The sequence below is a fragment of the Anguilla rostrata genome, chromosome 19, assembly GCF_018555375.3.
Source record: "Anguilla rostrata isolate EN2019 chromosome 19, ASM1855537v3, whole genome shotgun sequence".
Taxonomy (NCBI): Eukaryota; Metazoa; Chordata; class Actinopteri; order Anguilliformes; family Anguillidae; genus Anguilla; species Anguilla rostrata.
This window is the reverse complement of record NC_057951.1, coordinates 6,614,998-6,634,879: the sequence shown is the minus strand read 5'-3', so window position 1 is coordinate 6,634,879 and position 19,882 is coordinate 6,614,998. Positions and strand designations below refer to the sequence as shown.

The following is a 19,882-nucleotide window of genomic DNA, read 5'->3' as shown; positions in this document are numbered from 1 at the left end:
TGTTTCTTCAGGAAAGTCTCCGTCTTTTTTTATTTATTTCCTAGACACTGCATTAGATTGCATTATATCTCACCCATTCACTGAGCAGATGGTTTTATCTGAAATGATTCAAGTACATAAATGTGTTCAAATGGTACCAACAATAAGAATTTTACATAAATAAGATTTTCAAAATGAGATTTACATAACTATTTCGGTAGATATCGCCAAATAAAAGTCTGTTTTGGCTATACGCAAATTAATTTTCACCGTACGTTTTTTAGGGCTATTGTATTGTATGTCAATCAATCCAAATGTACGTAATCATAAATAATGTTTTAGTGACTAACAAATTGAATAGTTTTGAAATAGCAAGCTGCTTTCTGGGAATGCTAGCCAGTCTAAAGTGTCGACACATAACATAAACATAACTCAGTGTTTCATGTAGGCCACCAATAGTAGAAAGTGCTAGTAGTAGCAACAGTGTATCACTAAGTTGTATGTCGCCAACGACCTAATATAGTAGGCCTAAGCTAGAGTGTTTTCAATTGAACTTTCTTCAGCATCTACATACAGTACAATCCACATAACCCACAGTGACAAAATATAAAGACATACAAATGCGTAGCTAGTTGATGCAGGATAGACGGCTCAAACAAAACCGTGATCTGTATCTGTTGGCAGAAATGGAAAGAGAATCCACGTCGTTTGCTGTCATGGTAATCCTCTTCGCTTCGTGGCTGTCATGCACCGCTTGGCGTTTGTGAGGTGTTGCATGCGCGTAAAGTTCATCCTTCGGCGCAGAGTGTGAACGGGCCATCGTATTAATTGTCACAGCTGAAGCTCATTAGGTCTCAATCGAAGCACAATCGCGAGGCGCACATTAGTAGCTTCCGCGCCGAAGCGTGCGTGGTCGCGCGGCCGATAAGCGCAGGGGGAACTCTGTCCGTTAATTCATGGAGTCTGACTGACCGCGCACATTATGAGGTGAAAGTGGCAGAATATGAATTCAGGACGGGCCAGCCTTATTTACGGCTTGGGAAAATAAAGAATGTCTGCTCCGCTGGCCAGCTAGTGCGCGAGGCTTTGGCCACGGTGGAATAGGGTATCCCCTTTCTATACATGCGAAACGGAACTCGGAAATTAACGTAAATGTGTCCCAAAATCACAGCCAACTTTTTGCACTAAAATGTCATCATTATGTGATGACACAAGTGAGTTGATTTGGAATGGAGCATTGATTCAATATGATGAGGTTGGCACTAAATCATTTTACACAGAATGTTACTGCGTCCGCAATCAGGGAGTCCACTTAAAACAAGCGTTCTTAAGCGTTTCTGTCAAATTTTGTAATAAAATGTTTCATCGACGAACGCGTGTATTTATCTTCTTTTTTTAAAACTCTGAAATAGATTTGTCAGCAACCCGAATAAACAGAGCGGACAACTGAAGTTTGCATTCTTAGCGGACTCCATATTGTGCATGATTACAATACAATCAGGCCATTTCAAAAGCAGAGTATAGTTAATTTAAAATGGAATTAATTTAAGCACAAAAGTAGCAAAACGATATAGATGGTGAAGGACGTCTCCTGTTTGATTTGCGCACGTTTGAAAGCTACCTTGTCGAAAATGGACCATGCGAAAGTCGTGCACTTAGCTGAATGTTTGCCGATGACAGAGCACAAAGCAGTCCGGTTTCACGAGAAAGAGCTTGTCAGGATGAAATGAACACGCATTAAACGTAGGCTGCACGAGCAGATGACAAGGGGAGACTGCAGCTTCCAAGCTTTCCAAGGTGCTGGGGAACCTCGGGTTTCACTGCAGATAAAGGCCGGGCCAAAAACGCCAAGGGTATGTCTAGAAGTCGTTCTTCCCTGCTACGTTAACTTTCTCCACATCACATGACCATCCACAATGTGTCCCAGCATGTGATTTATTTTTACGAATTCATTCTATTTAGTGCATTTAAAATTATTGTATAATGTATGTCAAAACAAAATGCATCATTCCTAGGCCGCAAATCATTAAAGAGATATGATTTGACATTATTAATATGGATTCTCTGAACCATTCGTATTCTCTAAAGTAAAATCTTTGAAGTCGTCCAAAACAGCTGTAATGATTTTTGACATGACCTTCAGTATGAGATGTATAAATGCTTGCGAATTGTGCTAATTGGGTCCGTCCCCTCAGGAATATAGATTTTCAGCATATACAACGTGTATGGTATGGTTTTTTATACTTACATATATGTCGTTAAATGCATTGAACCACATATAGCTTTAATCTGTGTGTGTGTGTGCTATACAAATCAGTGAGTCGGTTGTAACGTTATTACTTTAGGATGTGTATATGGAAGGAAGGATGAATTTGAGAGAGACAAAAGTGTTTTTGTTCACATACAGGCCAATGTCTTGAGTGGGAAATAGTAGGCTACCTTCTCAGTCCCGTTTTAATGACTTTTTGCAGAGTATTATTTCATGAGTGACCTTTAATTGAAATTGAGCCATTGCTGTACAGGTCCCTAAAAATGGATTTGCCTTAACTGAATGAGGGCATCAGAAATTTACAAACACGTATCATTTTTAAAATCTGTTTTAAAGATTTGTCATTTTTAACTTGATATTCATGTTTTTTTAAATTTCATTTTCTGTATCTTTGAGTATTTGACTGCGATCTGAATGCTAAGTACTCTCAAATGGTTCACAGAAATGGATTAAGTCTGGCAGCTCGCTTCAAGAGCCAGATTCTACGGTACTGGCCCAATTGAATCACATGGTGATGCTATAGTGCGCTATTTCTTTTTTAGAAATCTTAAATTCACGAAATAACGCTGTTGTCTTTTCGAGATGTAAAGCTTTCTGTCGTGATCAATTTCCTTGTCTGGAAAATGGTTCTGTACCTTTTGCATTGCCAAGCTCTTGGATTGGCTGCCATTTTCAAAATCCTAGTAGCCATTTTACTTCTGTCCTTCGTTTTGGCCTAACCACATGGGGGAGACCTGCGAAACCTGGCACAGTGTCATGAGGTACCTCCCTTTCACCACTGCATAATTTTGCCACTGATTGGCCGCTTGTTTAAGTGGTGTAGTATTGGCTGTGTGTGCTTGGATCCTGTGCATCACTGCTTGCAGCTATATTTATTACAACAAGACCAGGTCAAAACCTAGTATATGGCCGGACCTAACACAAGTGATCCGGGCAACCAATGGTGTGACTTTATGACTCGGCCGACCGATGGTGTAACTCCATCACTCACTCAGTCACAGACATTTGCATTTGTAGTTGCAATTATTATTATTATTATTATTATTATTATTATTATTATTATAATAATAATAATAATGTTAAAAAAGGAAAACTGGTGCATTATCATGGTCAGTTTATTGTAATATTAACAATTTTTCTTTACACCCAGCGTACGTCTGGTTCGGCAGTTACGCCCGGGAGACAGACGGCGGACTTGCGTATTGCGAGGGCTGCGTAAGGCCGGTGGAGAAAAGACGGCGTGTTCCTGTTTGGCTGTGAGAGGATGGAGGTCGGTCGCTGCTTTTTCCAGCAGGGGGGGGGGGGTCCTCTCTGCTCTGCGGCGGTCTCGGGTGAGCTGAGGACGGGTACGCGGGCGTCACGGCGACGTCGCGTCCGCCTTCTTTCGTCTCCGTTAGCGACAGCGTCCTGCGTTCGGCCGAGGCGTCGTGCTCTGGGGATGACGCCGCAGCCCCCCGAATCTTCCTCGCTACTTTTTAAGGTAAGGGCTGCCTGCTGGGAAAAAGCGCTTCCCTCCTCACTTACGTTTTTTTCCTCTTGGATTTAGGAGTGCATTCTCGTGTTTGACCACCAGGTGTCTCTGCTGCTCTCGTTACTGGAAGGGACCAGCCTGGGAAGCTCCTTAGAACGGGTTCCAAGGAGCATTAGGAATTGATATGAATAACCCTTAAAGCTGACTTTCTGGGTCTCATAAACAGTGTATAATGTACAGTGGTTGTATTTACGGTGGCTTGCATAAGATGGTGTCCCTGTAAACACTTAAAACGGACACTGATAAGCACAGCATCACCATTTCAAAACCTTTTATTAAACTGTGGGCTCAGGGCTCAAGTAGCGCGTCTCCGATATGAAAGACTCATCAAACGACGAGGAGGGGAATTATTTTTAATTTGCTACAGCAGTGTAATTTGATTTAGCACATCATGCAAGTGCCTTTACTGAAATCAAATAATCATAAGCATAATTTACAAACAGCCTCACCGTTAACAGGGAGTGCAGTTCCTGCACCTTATGCGATGGAAATGCAGTACGTTTAAAAAAAACAAACCTGGACATCAAATAAGAGGAAATAAGCATAAGTTTATTCAGAAATTATATATTTTTTTCAGCTGATTCCGATTGATAAATTTAAGATGGCGGCTTGCGAGAAGACGCCGTTTCAAAAAGTTTGTCGTTTTGAAGACCTTGACAGAAACACTGCGTAACGGAAAAGGAAGCAGACGACCATCGGTGAAAATTCAGCAAAGTATCATTTTACCGAAACTGAAGAGGAGGACAGCCCCAGTCCCCCCCCCCCCCCCCCCCCGCCGGTGCCCTAGCAGCCGTGCTCGGGGACGATGCTGCACTTGAGGATCCTCAGGTAGTTCTGCACCTTGTCGGAGTCCCTGCGGAAGCAGTGCAGGAGCTGGTAGTCGCTCATGGAGCGGCTCTCCCCGCCGGGGGGGCGGGGCTCCAGGGCCTCGGCCGAGGAGACGCCGCTCAGGGCGTTACTGAGCATGCCCAGGAGCTGCATCTGCGGGAGAGGGGGAGGGTCAGAGCCCGAATTCCCTGCATCCTGAATTTGACTTCCATGCAAAATTTCAAGACATTCTTTTAAGGGCTATTATTGACCGCCCATACTTTTCCTCATCCCCACCATGCTTCCCCCCCCCACACCCCCCACCTTTTCTCATATGTTTGGGGGGGGGGGACGGCCCAGGGTCTGGCTACCCCGGCTGCATGTTTGGCACAGAGTGGCGGACGCGTGACGTCGTCCGTCCCCGCGGCGACGGCCTCACCTTCTCGGCCACCTTCTCCACGCCGCTCCTCAGCCTGTGCGCCATGTCGCTCATCTCCAGCGCCTTGTTGCCGCTGAAGCTGTTGAAGTCCTCGTGGTGCGACATGCTCCGGTGGAACTGGGACAGGGGGTCTCTCCACGCCGCCAGGAGGTTCAGGATCACCACGGTGAGCTCCTCCCTCTGTGTGAGAGAGGAGAGAGTCAGGGCCTCCTCAACGAGCTCCTCGCTCTGTGTGAGAGAGGAGAGAGACAGGGCCTCCTCGATGAGCTCCTCTGTGTGAGAGGGGAGGGAGACAGGGCCTCCTCGGTGAGCTCCTCTGTGTGAGAGAGGAGAGAGACAGGGCCTCCCCGGTGAGCTCCTCTCTATGAGAGAGGAGAGAGACAGGGCCTCCCCGGTGAGCTCCTCCCTATCTATGAGAGAGGAGAGAGACAGGGCCTCCTCGGTGAGCTCCTCTCTATGAGAGAGAAGAGAGTCAGGGCCTCCCCGGTGAGCTCCTCCCTCTGTGTGAGAGCTGGCACACTCACCGCTAATCTCTGGGCGTTCTCCTTGCCGTTGGGCGTGAGTATGGTGGAAGTGTGGCATTTCCGGTTGACCCTTCCGATTTGGTTTCTGCTGGGGAGGAAGTACTGCTCCTTCAAGAGAACGTGTGGGGAGAAAACCAAAGAAGAAAGTTCAGAGCAAATGAGACGCGCTGTCTGCTTATCCAAAGAAGGAAGTGGTGACCGGGCATCAAGTTAAACCTTTATGGTGACGATTTATGCGATTTTATGAAAAACATGAATTTTTTAATTATTTTTTTTTACCAGTAAACCGTCTTTGTGATGGCCTCTGGAAAAAGCTCTAAAAAAATTAAGCTGAATTGAGTTTGAGGGGATAAAATTGGTGCGGATTGCTGTGATTTTTGCTAAATTGCCCTGGAATTCTGTGGCTAAAATTTTGCGAGCGTGCGTGAGTCGTGCGTGAGTCGTGCGTGAGTCGTGCGTGAGTCGTGCGTGAGTCGTGCGTGAGTCGTGCGTGAGTCGTGCGTGAGTCGTGCGTGTGAGCGCACCGGTGCCTTGCGGACAGAGAGAAGAAGCGGAGGGAGAGCTGGAGGGACTCACAAACTCGGAGTGCAGGTCGTTGGAGAGCCCGTGCACCCGGGCGGAGTGCTGGATCACCCTGTCGAAGAGGTCTGCCAGGGACAGGAGCTGGCACCCAGCCTCGCCCTGGGCACAGATCGGAGCGGCATCTGTGCGCGGTCTCTCATCCAGGCACAGGAGTACGAGCAGCATCACAGACACTGCAGACACCAGCGTTAGTACCGTTAGCATCACAGACACCAGCGTTAGTACTGTTAACATCACAGACACTGCAGACACCAGTGTTAGTACTGTTAGCATCACAGACACTGCAGACACCAGCGTTAGTACCGTTAGCATCACAGACACCAGCGTTAGTACTGTTAACATCACAGACACTGCAGACACCAGTGTTAGTACTGTTAGCATCACAGACACTGCAGACACCAGCGTTAGTGCTGTTAGCATCACAGACACTGCAGACACCAGCGTTAGTGCTGTTAGCATCACAGACACTGCAGACACCAGCGTTAGTACCGTTAGCATCACAGACGCTGCAGACACCAGCGTTAGTACTGTCAGCATCACAGACACTGCAGACACCAGCGTTAGTACTGTCAGCATCACAGACACTGCAGACACCAGTGTTAGTACTGTTAGCATCACAGACACTGCAGACACCAGCGTTAGTGCTGTTAGCATCACAGACACTGCAGACACCAGCGTTAGTGCTGTTAGCATCACAGACACTGCAGACACCAGCGTTAGTACCGTTAGCATCACAGACGCTGCAGACACCAGCGTTAGTACTGTCAGCATCACAGACACTGCAGACACCAGTGTTAGGGCCGTTAGCATCACAGACACTGCAGACACCAGTGTTAGGGCCGTTAGCATCACAGACACTGCAGACACCAGCGTTAGTACCGTTAGCATCACAGACACTGCAGACACCAGTGTTAGGGCCGTTAGCATCACAGACACTGCAGACACCAGCGTTAGTACCGTTAGCATCACAGACACTGCAGACACCAGCGTTAGGGCTGTTAGCATCACAGACACTGCAGACACCAGCGTTAGTACCGTTAGCATCACAGACACTGCAGACACCAGCGTTAGTGCCGTTAGCATCACAGACACTGCAGACACCAGCGTTAGTACCGTTAGCATCACAGACACTGCAGACACCAGCGTTAGTACTGTTAGCATCACAGACACTGCAGACACCAGCGTTAGTACCGTTAGCATCACAGACACCAGCGTTAGTGCTGTTAGCATCACAGACACTGCAGACACCAGCGTTAGTACCGTTAGCATCACAGACACTGCAGACACCAGCGTTAGTACTGTTAGCATCACAGACACCAGCGTTAGTACTGTTAGCATGACAGACACCAGCGTTAGTACTGTTAGCATGACAGACACCAGCGTTAGTACTGTCAGCATCACAGACACCAGCGTTAGTACTGTTAGCATCACAGACACTGCAGGAACCAGTGTTAGTACTGTTAGCATCACAGACACTGCAGACACCAGCCTGATTACTGTTTGTAGTAATAATACAAGTAGTACAAATAAGAAACCCACTTCAGTTCTAAAATATCAGCAGAAGTAGTAGTAAAAAAAAAAAAATTATTATAGTAATTGCTTGATCATTAAGTAGTTTAAATATCAGAATAATTAAATGGTTTATAATAATAATCATAAGCCGTGAATAACCTTTATCAGAATTGTTTTAAAATGAGCCGTTCTCAGTGGTTGATGCTGTTTCCCTGTGAGTGGCGAGCGGAGGCGGTGGCGTTACCTGACATGGTTTTCATCGACATTCTGTGAGCTGCCCCCTTCTGCTCGTCCCTGTGCTCCGTCTGGCTGCTCTCTGAACGCTGAGAGCCGAAGGTGGGCTAGTCTGTCGGATCGCCGTGACGACTCCTTTCCTTATATGGGCGGGTGGGGTGGGGGGGCGGTGAGCGTGAGGTCACATTAGTCACACTGGGGGGTTTGAGCCGAAGGGGCACGGTGCGCGTATGCGTCACGCCCCCCGCCCCGCAGCGGCCGTACGCAATCGGGGGACCGAGGGGGACGTCATCGCCGGGGAGAAGAGGAGGGGTCAGAGTACGCGGCTGGGACGGGAACCCCTCGAAAGCGCCCTGATGCTCTGCTGTGGGTCCCTGAACGAGTGAGTCTCTGAACGAGCGGGTCTCTGAACGAGCGGGTCTCTGAACGAGCGAGTCTCTGAACGAGCGAATCTCTGAACGAGCGAGTCTCTGAACGAGCGAGTCTCTGAACGAGCGAGTCTCTGAACGAGCGAGTCTCTGAACGAGCGGGTCTCTGAACGAGCGGGTCTTTGAACGAGTGGGTCTTTGAACGAGCGGGTCTCTGAACGAGTGAGTCTCTGAAAGAGTGAGTCTCTGAAAGAGTGAGTCTCTGAACGAGTGAGTCTCTCTGAACGAGTGAGTCTCTGAACGAGTGAGTCTCTCTGAACGAGTGAGTCTCTGAACGAGTGAGTCTCTGAACGAGTAGGTCTCTGAATGAGTGAGTCTTTCTGAACGAGAGTCTCTGAACAAACGTCTCTGAATGAGTGAGTCTTTCTGAACGAGAGTCTCTGAACAAACGTCTCTGAATGAGTGAGCCTTTCTGAACGTGTGAGTCTTTCTGAACGAGAGTCTCTGAACAAACGTCTCTGAATGAGTGAGTCTTTCTGAACGAGTGAGTCTCTGAGTGAGTGAGTCTTTCTGAACGAGTGGGTCTCTGAACAAGCCGGTCTTTGAATGAGTGTCTCTCTGAACAAACGTCTCTGAATGAGTGCGTCTCTGTGAACGAGTGAGTCTCTGAGTGAGTGAGTCTCTGAGTGAGTGGGTCTCTGAACAAGCCGGTCTTTGAATGAGTGTCTCTCTGAACAAACGTCTCTGAATGAGTGAGTCTCTGAATGAGTGAGTCTCTGTGAACGAGCGGGTCTCTGAGTGAGTGAATCTGGGGTGAATTGGACTTGGGCTCATTCTCTGAATTGACTGAACTGAAAGGGAACTGTCCGCCTGACCCTCGCCAACGGCGGGGGCGGAATCGTGATGCCGCTCCGCACGTGCGCGAGCCCTCTGTCCTCGCCTGCTCCGGCCCGCACGTGCTCAGTAGGGCTCATGCAGAGGCAGAGGAGCTGGCCTGTGGAAAAGGGCAGCTGTGCTTTGTGGGGAAACCGTGTCCCCGGATGGCTCAGACTTTCAGATGAGAACAGGGTCGCTGTTGTCTGTTCGGTGCAGAAATTAGCTGTGCATTTTCCCTAAGTCGTAGATGAAAGAGAAAAACATTTGAAAAGAATATTACAGAATACGAGGAGGAACACAATCATACTCTGAACAAAACTTACTCGATCTCATTCGACCCTGTTCTAGTCAAATATCATCCGTGCTGTGTGTAGGAAGCGCTGATTCCAGTTTTACACCTAGACGGAGGGGACACTGGGGGGAAGAGGAAGGGGGGGTGGGGGTGGGCGGGGGAGAAGCGTTGTATTTCCTAATTCGGCGGTTCGACCAAGGATTGAGAAAATGAATTTGTGCACCTGTTTTTAAAGATTTGTGGCTCCGTGGGCTCTGTGAGGTCCACCCCAAGGGCGGGTTTAAAAGCTCCTGCGTAACGCCGAGCAGCGTTGGCGGTCCGCTCGTCAGGTCTGAGAGTCAGCAGGAGACCTTCACCCGCGCAGACGCTGCGGGCAGTTCTGATTTATTTGCAGCGAGGTGGGGGAATAGCTGCACCGCACACTCTGCATTTATCCAGTCCGAAATAAAAAGCTCTACCTCGGCCTTAGGAGAACCGTAGACGATGGCGAACAGTTAACTGTCTTTCCGAAGACCTCTGTTTTCATTCTCTGTATTTTAGCCCTTTGAGGTGTGAGGTGGCGAATATGCGATTAGAACGTTCTTTACTGAACATTCTAATGGTGATGTCACAATCACCGCTGGTCTTGGAAAGTTACGGAGTTCTAGAACACTGACTTAGAATTTTGAAGAAACAAAAAAAAAAGCTACTCTTCAAAGGGTTAAGGAGAGTTGGAAGCCCAGTACAGGCTGCCTGATGGAGCCTGGCTTCACACAGCCGGTCATTAAAGTTCGAGTGGAGATCGTTTGGGCGAACCGTTGCGGTAATTAGCATCGTTGGGCTAAACGGCGCGGGAGGGGATGAGCAGGCGCCTCCAGGGGAAGGGCGGTCGAGGCTTGGTTTGGACGCAGCGTCGGGCCGGCGTGACGCAGACGTCGGGCCGAGCCGAAAAAGCCACGCCACGCCTGATCTCTCCCGGGCGCGGCCGACCTCTGACATTTCGCGAAGCGAAGCTTAGCCCCGCGGCGGCACGAAGAGTGGGGCACCCCCCGAAACGCCGGACGTCATAGGTCCCAGTTTTGGGAAGCTGCGATCGTCCACCGGTGAGAACGTCAGGAGGGGAGGAGGACACGTCTGAGTCCGCCCCCAAAAACGACAAAGGTTCTTTCGTTTTTTTTTTTCTTTTTGGTTATTTCTTAAAGCCGTCGGCACGGTTACCGCGTGATCGGCTGACGCGGTCAGAGTGACGCACCGAGTCCGCCCCTCGGGCGACTCTCCGAAACGGCCCGGCGTTGTAACCCGACGATGACGCGATGATGTAATGCGCTGTAACCCGCGGTAACCGAAGAGTCGTCTTCCACGACCGTTTATTCGCTTATATGCAGCCTGTGCATGGCTTGCTGTTGCGATGTGGATTCTGTGCATTACAGCATTCATTCAAGTCGTTGATTGGCTAAGAAATCCACACGCCTCGCTCTCACTCAGAATAACTTGCCTTGTATTGATTTGCAGTGACTCTTCTCTCTAAGGGGACAAATGGACCCAAACCATGTCAGGGAAATGTGCCCCCCCCCAACAGCATAATGGAGGCACCGGACCCCCCTCACTGTAGGAGTCAAGCATTCGGACCTGTAGCATTCTCTTGGCTCTCACGGTGCAGTCTGTAAGTATTTGAACAGCGACAAAATGTTGATTTTGGTTGGCTTCGTGGTGTACTCCCGCGCATTGGACTTGAAATAAAACCGTGAATATGAGGTTAGAGTGAAGACTGTCAGCTTTAAATGTCAGGCTATTTGCATCCATATCGGATGATCCGTATTGGAAATTGCAGCCATTTTTATATATAGCCCCTCCATTTTGGGGGACCAAATAGCTTGTTTTCAATTTGCATATAATTATAACAAAGGGTGTTCCATAATGTTGTTTCATTTGCTGAAATATTAAGACATTTGAATAAGTCCCACTTCAGATAGTTTCGCCCGTAGTTTGGGGACGGCTAGGTCTTGTCGCGGCCCTGTTATCTGGCACTGGTGTCGTGTCCTGACTACACCAGTTCATTATCTTGTGGCTCAACAAACACTTTAAATGCAGTGGGAAAGTTATTGCACAAGGTCTTCACCTTAGGAAATGTGAATACTTTTAGCTCATTGCCAGATGGTCTTATTTTTCTTTTTCATTGTTGGAGTTCTGCATTCTTGAGGGTGCGCTTTAAAAATGATGTTTAAATTTGAGGAGAGATGAATTTTTTTCTAAATATTGTATGCAGTTATGACTATGAACAGTGAGTATCAATTTTCAGTGTCATTACACCTGATGAATGAAAGCGAAAAGCTAATCCAGTTATGGAATTAGAGGTTTGGATGGAGCAAAAAAATGAAATGAATGAAAAGCTGTAAATAAAAAACCATTGTGGAGCAATGGCACCACCTATCAATGTACTTATGTACTTTGGGCTTTCTCCCTGAAGATGTAATTCATGCAGTGTACACTAGATGGTGGTCAGAGCACATTCCTGAAAACGGCAGCAGCGTACCTGCATTAAATGAACAGCTTTCTTTCTTTCTCAGTTGTAAATAAATTTCTTCAGGCACACCGTTTCGAAAGTTTTGTCGTAGCCAAATTCTCCAAACCGCATCAGTGATTGGCGGCTTGCTTTCAGTAGTCGGATTGAAAGACCAATGTTGACTAAATTCTGGCAGTAGTCGGTGCTGTCCATCTTTACGCCTGGAGCCTTGACCGTGAAGCAGGGTTACTGAGTTAGCTGGGTAACTGCACTGAGTAAAACCCGGAACCCTACTAAAGCTGGAACCTAGACCTGCAGTAAAAAGAGCTGTTCTGGGTTTTACTCAGTGCAGTTATCCAGCTAACCCCAGTAACCCTGCTTGTACAGCCTGATTCATACCCAATATTCTGTTGGGGGATCATATTCGCCAGGAGAGCACTTTTGACACCTATCTCTTTTTTTTCTTTTGTGTGAACTGCAGTACTCCTTCGACTGTATTCTGTAGCGTCTGCCATCATTGTGCTGTATTATTGAAAGGGGCGTGTCGACGGGGTCCGTATCCACTCAAATCCAAATCCACTCGTGGAAATGCAGAATACTTAACAGTAGCAGTATGTCTGAATATGTCCCTTGAGATTGCTAATAATTTTGTTAACGATGCCTCGCCGGATGCACGTTAAATGAGTTGGCAGATAAAGTGCTTTTCAACGGGATTTGTGTTGGGTTTCTGATGGTGCCAGCCCCGTTATATTTTGAATTGGGCCACCGCCGCTTGTCTCAACAAGCCTGGGTGACGCACCCTTATGGAGCCAGAGTGCGTCTTTCCCAGAGACCTGAGGCAGAGCCAAGCGGTACTGTTCCGCGGGGATCTCTGCGGACCTGGCCCGGACGAGACAGCCCTCCCGACGCTCGGCTGGCGGTAGCTCTGACCGATTTATTGCTTGTGGAATATGACACCGCTCCTCTGAGCTCTCCAATCTTAACGGTCCAGGACCCTGGACAGCGCTCCCTGGCCCTCAGCCACGGGGTGATCATTCTCCTGCAACAAACAGCCCAGTGTTACAGATGTAAGGAAGGCGAGGAGTACGACTGATGGGCACAGTTCCACAGGCTCATCCAAAGGGATTTTAATGCATTAGGTCAGGGGTGTCCAATCATATCCGAGAAGGGCCGGTGTGGGTTGCAGATGTTTGTTTCAGCCCATCGTCACATCACCTGATTCAACTAATTAACCAATCATGGTGTTCAATCAAGACCTTGATAAGTAGAATCCGGTGTCATAGTGCTCGGCAAGAACAAAAACCTGCACCCACACTGGCCGTTTTCGGATAAGATTGGAAACCTCTGCATTAGGCTATTATACTCTTATAATTACCACGTATTACGATTCTTCCACAGTGTCTATGTGGGTTCAAGTGTATTGTTATTATTATTTTAATGTGAACAAATATGATAGAAAATGTACAGGTATATCATATTCTATAAATGATCATGTAAATATTTAATTTATACTGTGGTCTTTTAGCAGATGTGTGCTTTTAATTAGTATTGTATCAGCGTCCCTTGTCTTGGTCCTCTCCTGTCACTCAGGCTTGGAATAATTAGAGAGCTGGAGTGTGTGGAATATGCCCTGCACTGCGACTCCCCACCACAGCAGCGTCTCCGAGCCTGGCAGCGTCAGGAAAATAGACGTCTGATTGGCCCGAGTCTTTCCATGGCGGCCGGGGACATGACCGGAATTAAGCAGCGGCGAGCTGCGTACCCGGGTAAACACGGAGCCGCGGCAAGCCTCCCACCACTTTTTTTAAAATTTATTTATTTATTTTTTTCTGTTGCGGTGCGTAGACCTACCTGTTGTAAAGATGACAGACTGCTCTCTCACTAGAACTAGAGCTAGAGCAAAACCAAACTGTAGGCTACAGGCTGTTCCAACAATCTCCAGTAGAGAGGAACAGGGAAGGTGACATTACCAGACTCTGGCCATTTGCAGGAGTGTGTTAATATTCGCTTCTGAAAATGTAATTTCAAAAATGTGTGCGTTTGGAGAGCTTCCAAATGCATTGGCCAAAGCGGAAGCTGTGGATATTAAGTAAAAAAACATATTTGAACTAAGAATTCTCTAATACTTAAACAGCTACTACATGGAAGTCATAAGTATATATAAATACAAAATGTGCCATATAAAATGGTTCAAAATGTATAGTTTTCATCAAGAAAATGTGAGTGATAAATCTGACTATTCTAATGAAGGCTGTTGCATTATTAACTTCTTGTGATTGAATTATGGGTTATGTTATTTCCAGACCTGGACCAAGAATGTAGTGTCATTTACTTTCTGATACTTTTATTAAATGTAATTATATAACACAGACACATTTACAAATGTTAAGTTTTTGAATTCAAAGTATTGTGATGGCCACCCGCTCACGGAGTAATTAATAAGTTGTAATATGTTATCACATGTATTAATCCAATCAATTAGGGGCTTTTCAAAGCAAAATGGGTCAGGTCTTATGGTGATTGGATCCAGGCCAGGTTGAGCCGCGGTGCTAACGCAAGATTAGGAAAATTCATTGATCCGGTCGTTAATCTATAAAATCGGAATTCCTGTCAGCTGGAGGGCATGCATAGGCCAACTGGGTCATTAGTGAAGAGTTAACGTTCTGTATTAAATAAAACCAAATGCCTTAATGAATTATGTCCACAGCGAAAAAGAGGTGAAAGGTTGGAAAAGCTTCTTTTTTTTTTTACTCAATCCTTGGTGGAGAAGCTTAGAACAATTAAAAATGAAACCAGGCTGCATGCATTATGACCAGAATGCTAATGAACTGTGTTTTCCACTATGTGAATACTCAACAGGTAACAGATGATTGCTTTATTTAAAAAAAAAAAAAATCTTGGTGTGTTGCCACTAAGAGGTTAATGTGTACTAAATCCAGAAGATTTACGCAAGCTGTCACGCATAAGGACAAATGCGCTCAGTTATATCTGTCCGCTCCATATAAATCGTAGATTTGCCATATTTGCATTTATTGATTTTTTTAGAGTGGGATTTTATAGACGACTACATTAAGAATGACGTGACCTGGGCGTTTCGTTTCGCAAGCGCATTCTGATGAGCTGGCAGAATTGATGAAATATGCGACCCCCACCGCTCGTTAAAAGCAAGGCTCATTTTTAATATGATGTAGCCTACACACTTTTGAAGGTTACTGTCATTCAGAAGCAACCATTTGTTATCAGCCCATTAACCCCTTAAGGTGGAGGATCACAATCATGAGATTGGAATTCTCTTAATTGAACGTTCTAATACTGATGTAGCAACCAGTGCTGGTAAAACAATTAAGTTCTAGAACACTGACTTAGACGTTTGGGGGGAAAAAATCATTCCAAAAAACCTACTCTTCAAAGGGCAAAGACCATCGAAAGTTACGCATACTCAAGTCTTACCACTGCTGACTAGATATGTAAAGTTTTTTTTTTTTTAAAGCTTCGTCTTTTATTGAGGAAGCAGTTTTGAATGATAATGGCTGTGGTGTGTGTCGTCCGGGGAACAGTTATCTTAATTTTTACTGCCGTGGGAGGAATTAATGTTTAGTTCTTCAGCATGTTCTAAGTGTATCTGTCATTCAGTTGATTTTTGAATGGGTAATTTTTGAATCGTCACGACAAATAAAATGAAAGTGTTTTTTAGTGTCTGCTTCTTCGCGGAGTCCCGGTTGTATAAATGGGAGTGCATGCATTTTTTGTCCTATAGGCTACAAGTCTGACCAGTAAACTATTGCAGAAAAAATGTTTTCCGACTATATTGGCAGTAATTCAGTGCCTACGCGCGTAGCCTACGTAGTTGGTCATATTTTGCTGTGAGTTTTGATTTAAAAACAATCATTATACAGTTGTGAAAGAACTGACTAAACAGGACTTGGGTTATCGTTTAGGGAAGGTAGCAATGATGCTGGGTTTGCGCCGGTCCTCAGTCCTCCCCCCCTTTCGATCCCGGAGGAAAAGCGCGCTCCCTGCGCGCGTGCCTGTAGTTCACATCCAGGAACGTCTGGTGCTGGATGATCTCTCTCCGGTGCACCCGTGTCTTTTGTACGACCGCGGATGATCGGATAGCCGCCGTCATATGAGCTCCACTGAATGGAATATCTTTTCTTTTTGGTCTTTTTCATTCGCTTTTGTGTCTGAAGTTCCGGCGATGCGGTGTCCGGTATTTGGGGACGCGTAGCACTGCGCTTGTGCGATTGCCTCGCCTCTTTGGGATTCGCTTTACAGACTACAAAACCTTTGTGAAAGTGAACAGGAAAACATGGACTAATTTGTTTTTCGTTCACGATGGGATTATTTAGACTTTCCTTTGTTTTCTGTATATTTTTTATCTTTTCAGGTAAGACTGGGAGTGTTGTCACTGGCTGATGATGCTGCACAACAGGCTAACAGTAGTTGACAATATCTAAACCTCAAACGAACGACTTACAGCGTTGCTATGTTCAGCATTTCGTTAACTGTGCGTTTTTCTTAAATTACGTGAGAGAGTATAAATATTTCCAAGGTGTGGTATTTAAAATGTTCTCTTGTGTACAGAAAATCGGTATGATAACACGAAACCCGACTGTCTGGCTGTTATTTAAAGGCGGAGAATTCATGGCCAGCCGGTGGATGACAGTACAGATAACGTTTATTCTTGGCATCTCTGTGTCTGTTTTTTTGTGCTCCAAAGTTTTAGGGTTTGAGGTCGACCCCGCTCTGCGCATAAACGTTTTCAACGAACTGAAGCTCGGCGTGTCGTTTGCCGGAGTTTCCCAAGTCCACGGCTTCCACAACGAGAGCAGAGCATTTCTGTTCCAAGGTAAGATTGTCGATTTTTAGAGAGAAAATCACGTATGTTGCAATAGCTGATCACTGGCGAATGGCATTGTAGCCTCCTGCACTTTGAAGTGCGGCACCGGACGGTTATTTTTCTTGACACTCTTGTCTGTGCTTGCCGCAGAAGAAACCTGCTTTGACTCTTTTATGGACTAATATTCGTTTTCAAGTCAGCAATATGGATATTATAGCAGTGCTCTAGGGACATATCGCATAAAATGAAACAAACTGAAATTGCGCAATAATGTATTTCTGTACAAAAAAATAATTATGTATTCTTTGCATTGGTTATATACAAGAAGCATCTGTTACAACCGGGTCAAAGCTATAGTATTCTGTAAACTAGGACAGAGTACTTTAAATTTTTATTTAATTTCAACCCCCCAGCAAAGGTGGGGCAATAAAACAGCTGCAGTAAATGGTAGTTTGGACATTAGTGACCTCAGACAGCGTTGTCAGAAAATGATAGCCTACTGTCACCACGGGGCCCAGTTTCTTTTAGAGCTGAACCTATAGCAACACAGTGCAGTTTATGAGGATCCATTTTACCCAGATGTATCGTTCTGCTGCTCTCAAGTAGCCACGGTAGACCCCGTGATATACTGAATTTGACAGTAGCGGCGAAGTCAAGCCGTTTGTCCCAGGGCAAACGAGCACTCGCTCAAGGCAGTGCGTCCAATTAAATTCCACCAGACACGAGGATTTGTGGTGGCTACGCTGTCGCTTGTGGCGTCCTGAATTACAACATTTATGTACCTTTATACGCGATTGATATCAACGTTCACTTATTTTCCTGTCATCGTCGCCTGTACCTACCTTTCCTCTTGTTTAGCTCAACTGTCAAAGGGAGACTGCAGTGAAACTTCAAATTAATTAGTGATGCAAATTGTGATGGTATTAATATGCAAAGAGCGGGGAAATAATGAAAGCAGTTGATTGTTTCTTCACGACTTGTTGCCCCATTGCATTTGTTGGGAACTGGTTTGCTTGGCCGGGAAGCGTTCCGTCAGAGCTCAGCACAGCGTGCCTTCGGAAGTAGGCTGCGGCCTCAATTCGAAACAAAGCCCAGCGTCTCCGCCGAGCAGATGGACGCTCACGCACAAAGAAGTTTGCGCGGGCGCAGCAGGGATAATCAAGTTAGCGAATCACAATGCAGCGTGGCCTTCGAGAACGTGTTTGACACCACAGCATCTGGTCCAGGATGCTTAACGGCATCTCTGCGCGGGTCATTTCCTTTGGTCTTATTGGTCCTTTCTCTAGGGAAGGAGGCTACAGATCAAAGTATATTGAACAGTGAGCAGCGTCTGTTTGGAGTCACCCCTTAACATACTCGCTGCAAGCTCAGTTTTTTTGTAAACAAGTATTTTAACATAACAGCATCTTACTGGTTTCAGTAAACGGAGTATGCAAAATAATGCACCCGTCTGGTCCTCACTGAGTCAGTTTCTTTTTTTGTGTGTCTCTGCCTCCCCCCCCCCCCCCCCCGCAATGGGTCAGGTGAGATTCTCACGACCCGCTTCTTCGGTGCGGGCGAGCGGTTAGTCGCCAGGCGGGGTCTTGTGGCGGTATTCGCGGGGGCGCCCGCCGGGCACCGTCCGTTCGCCAGGTCCCGGGGCGGCACCGTCCGAACGATGGTGGCCAGCCAGCGTGAGACGTACGACAGCAATAATGGCGGATTGCCCCCAGTTCGTTGGGGGCGGGAGTGGAATTCATTCCTTATTTTTCCTGGGGGCGGGTCCCTGAAGAAGCGGGAGGGGGCGTGGCCTAATATCCTTTGAAGGCGGCTATCAGGACAACCCTGAAGAGCATTGGGGGGGGGAGTGCAGTGTGATAAAATTGAGCCCCCCCCCCCAGCTATATCAGTCTTACCTAATTGGGAAGGTGCCTCAGCTGCCTTCAGGGGAAAATCCCAGACCGTCCAGGGCGGGGGGTGAGGGGGGGGGGGGTGTCCTCCGAAACAGATCTGCCGTCCCATACGGGGAGCGTTATTGGATTTGAGCGGGATTACATGCTGGCAGTTTTCAGCACAGCCCCTCTTTCATCTTTCTCTCTCTCTTCCTTTCCCACCAGCACGTTTTAAAAATAAATAAATAAGAACGATACTGAAAGCCCGGCTGTTCGACGGACGCCCTTGGTTTTTTAACGAGGCGCCTCGCGGGGGGGTAACGGTCACGTGCGGGGGGGGGGGGCACCTATAGCGGGACGCGCCGGTAACCACGGCGGCAGCGCCCCCGCCCGGCCGAGCGGGACCCGGCCCGACAGCACCGCTGCGGTCGGTTGGCGCTGCCCGGGGGCCCCGCGGGGGGCAGGCAGGACGTTAGTTACTGTGTAATATGCCGAGGCGCTGCCAGCCGGCTGCACGGCCGTCAGTTGGCGGTCGTCCCGACGCGCAGACCCCGCCCGAGGCCCTGGAGGAGACCCGCTCCGCAGCGGGTGCCATTTTCTGTGCGCCAACTAGACAGAAGGCATCTGACGCGTTACCGTTAGGGATCTCTCTCTCTCTCTCTCTCTCTCTCCCTCTCTCCTCTCTCTCTCTCTCTCTCTCTCTCTCTCTGTCTCTCTCTTGCTCGCTCGCTTATATGAAACAAGTTAGAAGTTATATGAGTGACAGCATTAAAGCAGCTGACCTCACGTAGGAGTCTACTAATGTAGTATAGCCTCTTTCTCTCTCTCTCTCTCAGATGTTCAGAGGAGTGTGAAGCCTCTTTTGATTAATAAAGTTCTCTGTCCGTCTCTCTCTCTCTCAGATGTGGGGAGGAGTGTGAAGGCTCCTGCTGATGCAGCAGGGCGCATGCTGGGGAAGTTGAGGCACCGGACAGAGTTCACGCTGCTGGCCACCCTCAAACAGGAGCAGCTCAATTCTGGAGTCATCCTGTCAATCCACCATGCAGACCAGAGGTAGGCATGATGCTGAGGAGAGGTAGCCATGGCGCTGACCAGAGGTAGGCATGATGCTGAGGAGAGGTAGTCATGGCGCTGACCAGAGGTAGGCATGATGCTGAGGAGAGGTAGTCATGGCGCTGAGGAGAAGTAGGCATGATGCTGAGGAGAGGTAGCCATGGCACTGAGGAGCAGTAGCTATGGCGCTCACCAGAGGTAGCCATGATGCTGAGGAGAGCTG

The 19,882-nt window shown here is 47.3% G+C and overlaps 2 protein-coding genes across 5 annotated transcripts in view; one reads left to right on the top strand and one right to left on the bottom strand.

Annotated features, from left to right (window-relative positions):
• Positions 1–4,554: 4,554 nt before the first annotated feature.
• prl2 (prolactin 2) lies at positions 4,555–7,980 on the bottom strand. The gene is made up of 5 exons (XM_064319611.1): positions 7,888–7,980; positions 6,126–6,304; positions 5,550–5,657; positions 5,026–5,205; positions 4,555–4,760 (listed from the first exon to the last, which is right to left on the bottom strand). Exons 1-5 carry the CDS (start codon positions 7,907–7,909, stop codon positions 4,563–4,565), a joined length of 687 nt encoding a protein of 228 aa, XP_064175681.1. The 5' UTR covers positions 7,910–7,980; the 3' UTR covers positions 4,555–4,562.
• Positions 7,981–13,566: 5,586 nt separating this feature from the next.
• The window catches only part of LOC135246071 (protein kinase C-binding protein NELL2-like), a 28,674-nt gene continuing 22,358 nt past the window's right edge, over positions 13,567–19,882 (top strand). Inside the window, exons 1-3 of one of the 4 annotated variants that reach the window (XM_064319583.1) lie at positions 13,567–13,661; positions 16,616–16,744; positions 19,509–19,659. In XM_064319583.1, coding sequence (XP_064175653.1) covers positions 13,610–13,661; positions 16,616–16,744; positions 19,509–19,659 — 332 coding nt within the window. In that variant the 5' untranslated portion in view covers positions 13,567–13,609. Of the gene's footprint in view, positions 13,662–14,620; positions 14,755–15,920; positions 16,283–16,354; positions 16,745–19,508; positions 19,660–19,882 lie in introns of those variants that run through there. The other 3 variants (XM_064319580.1, XM_064319582.1, XM_064319581.1) reach the window with 3 other exon arrangements.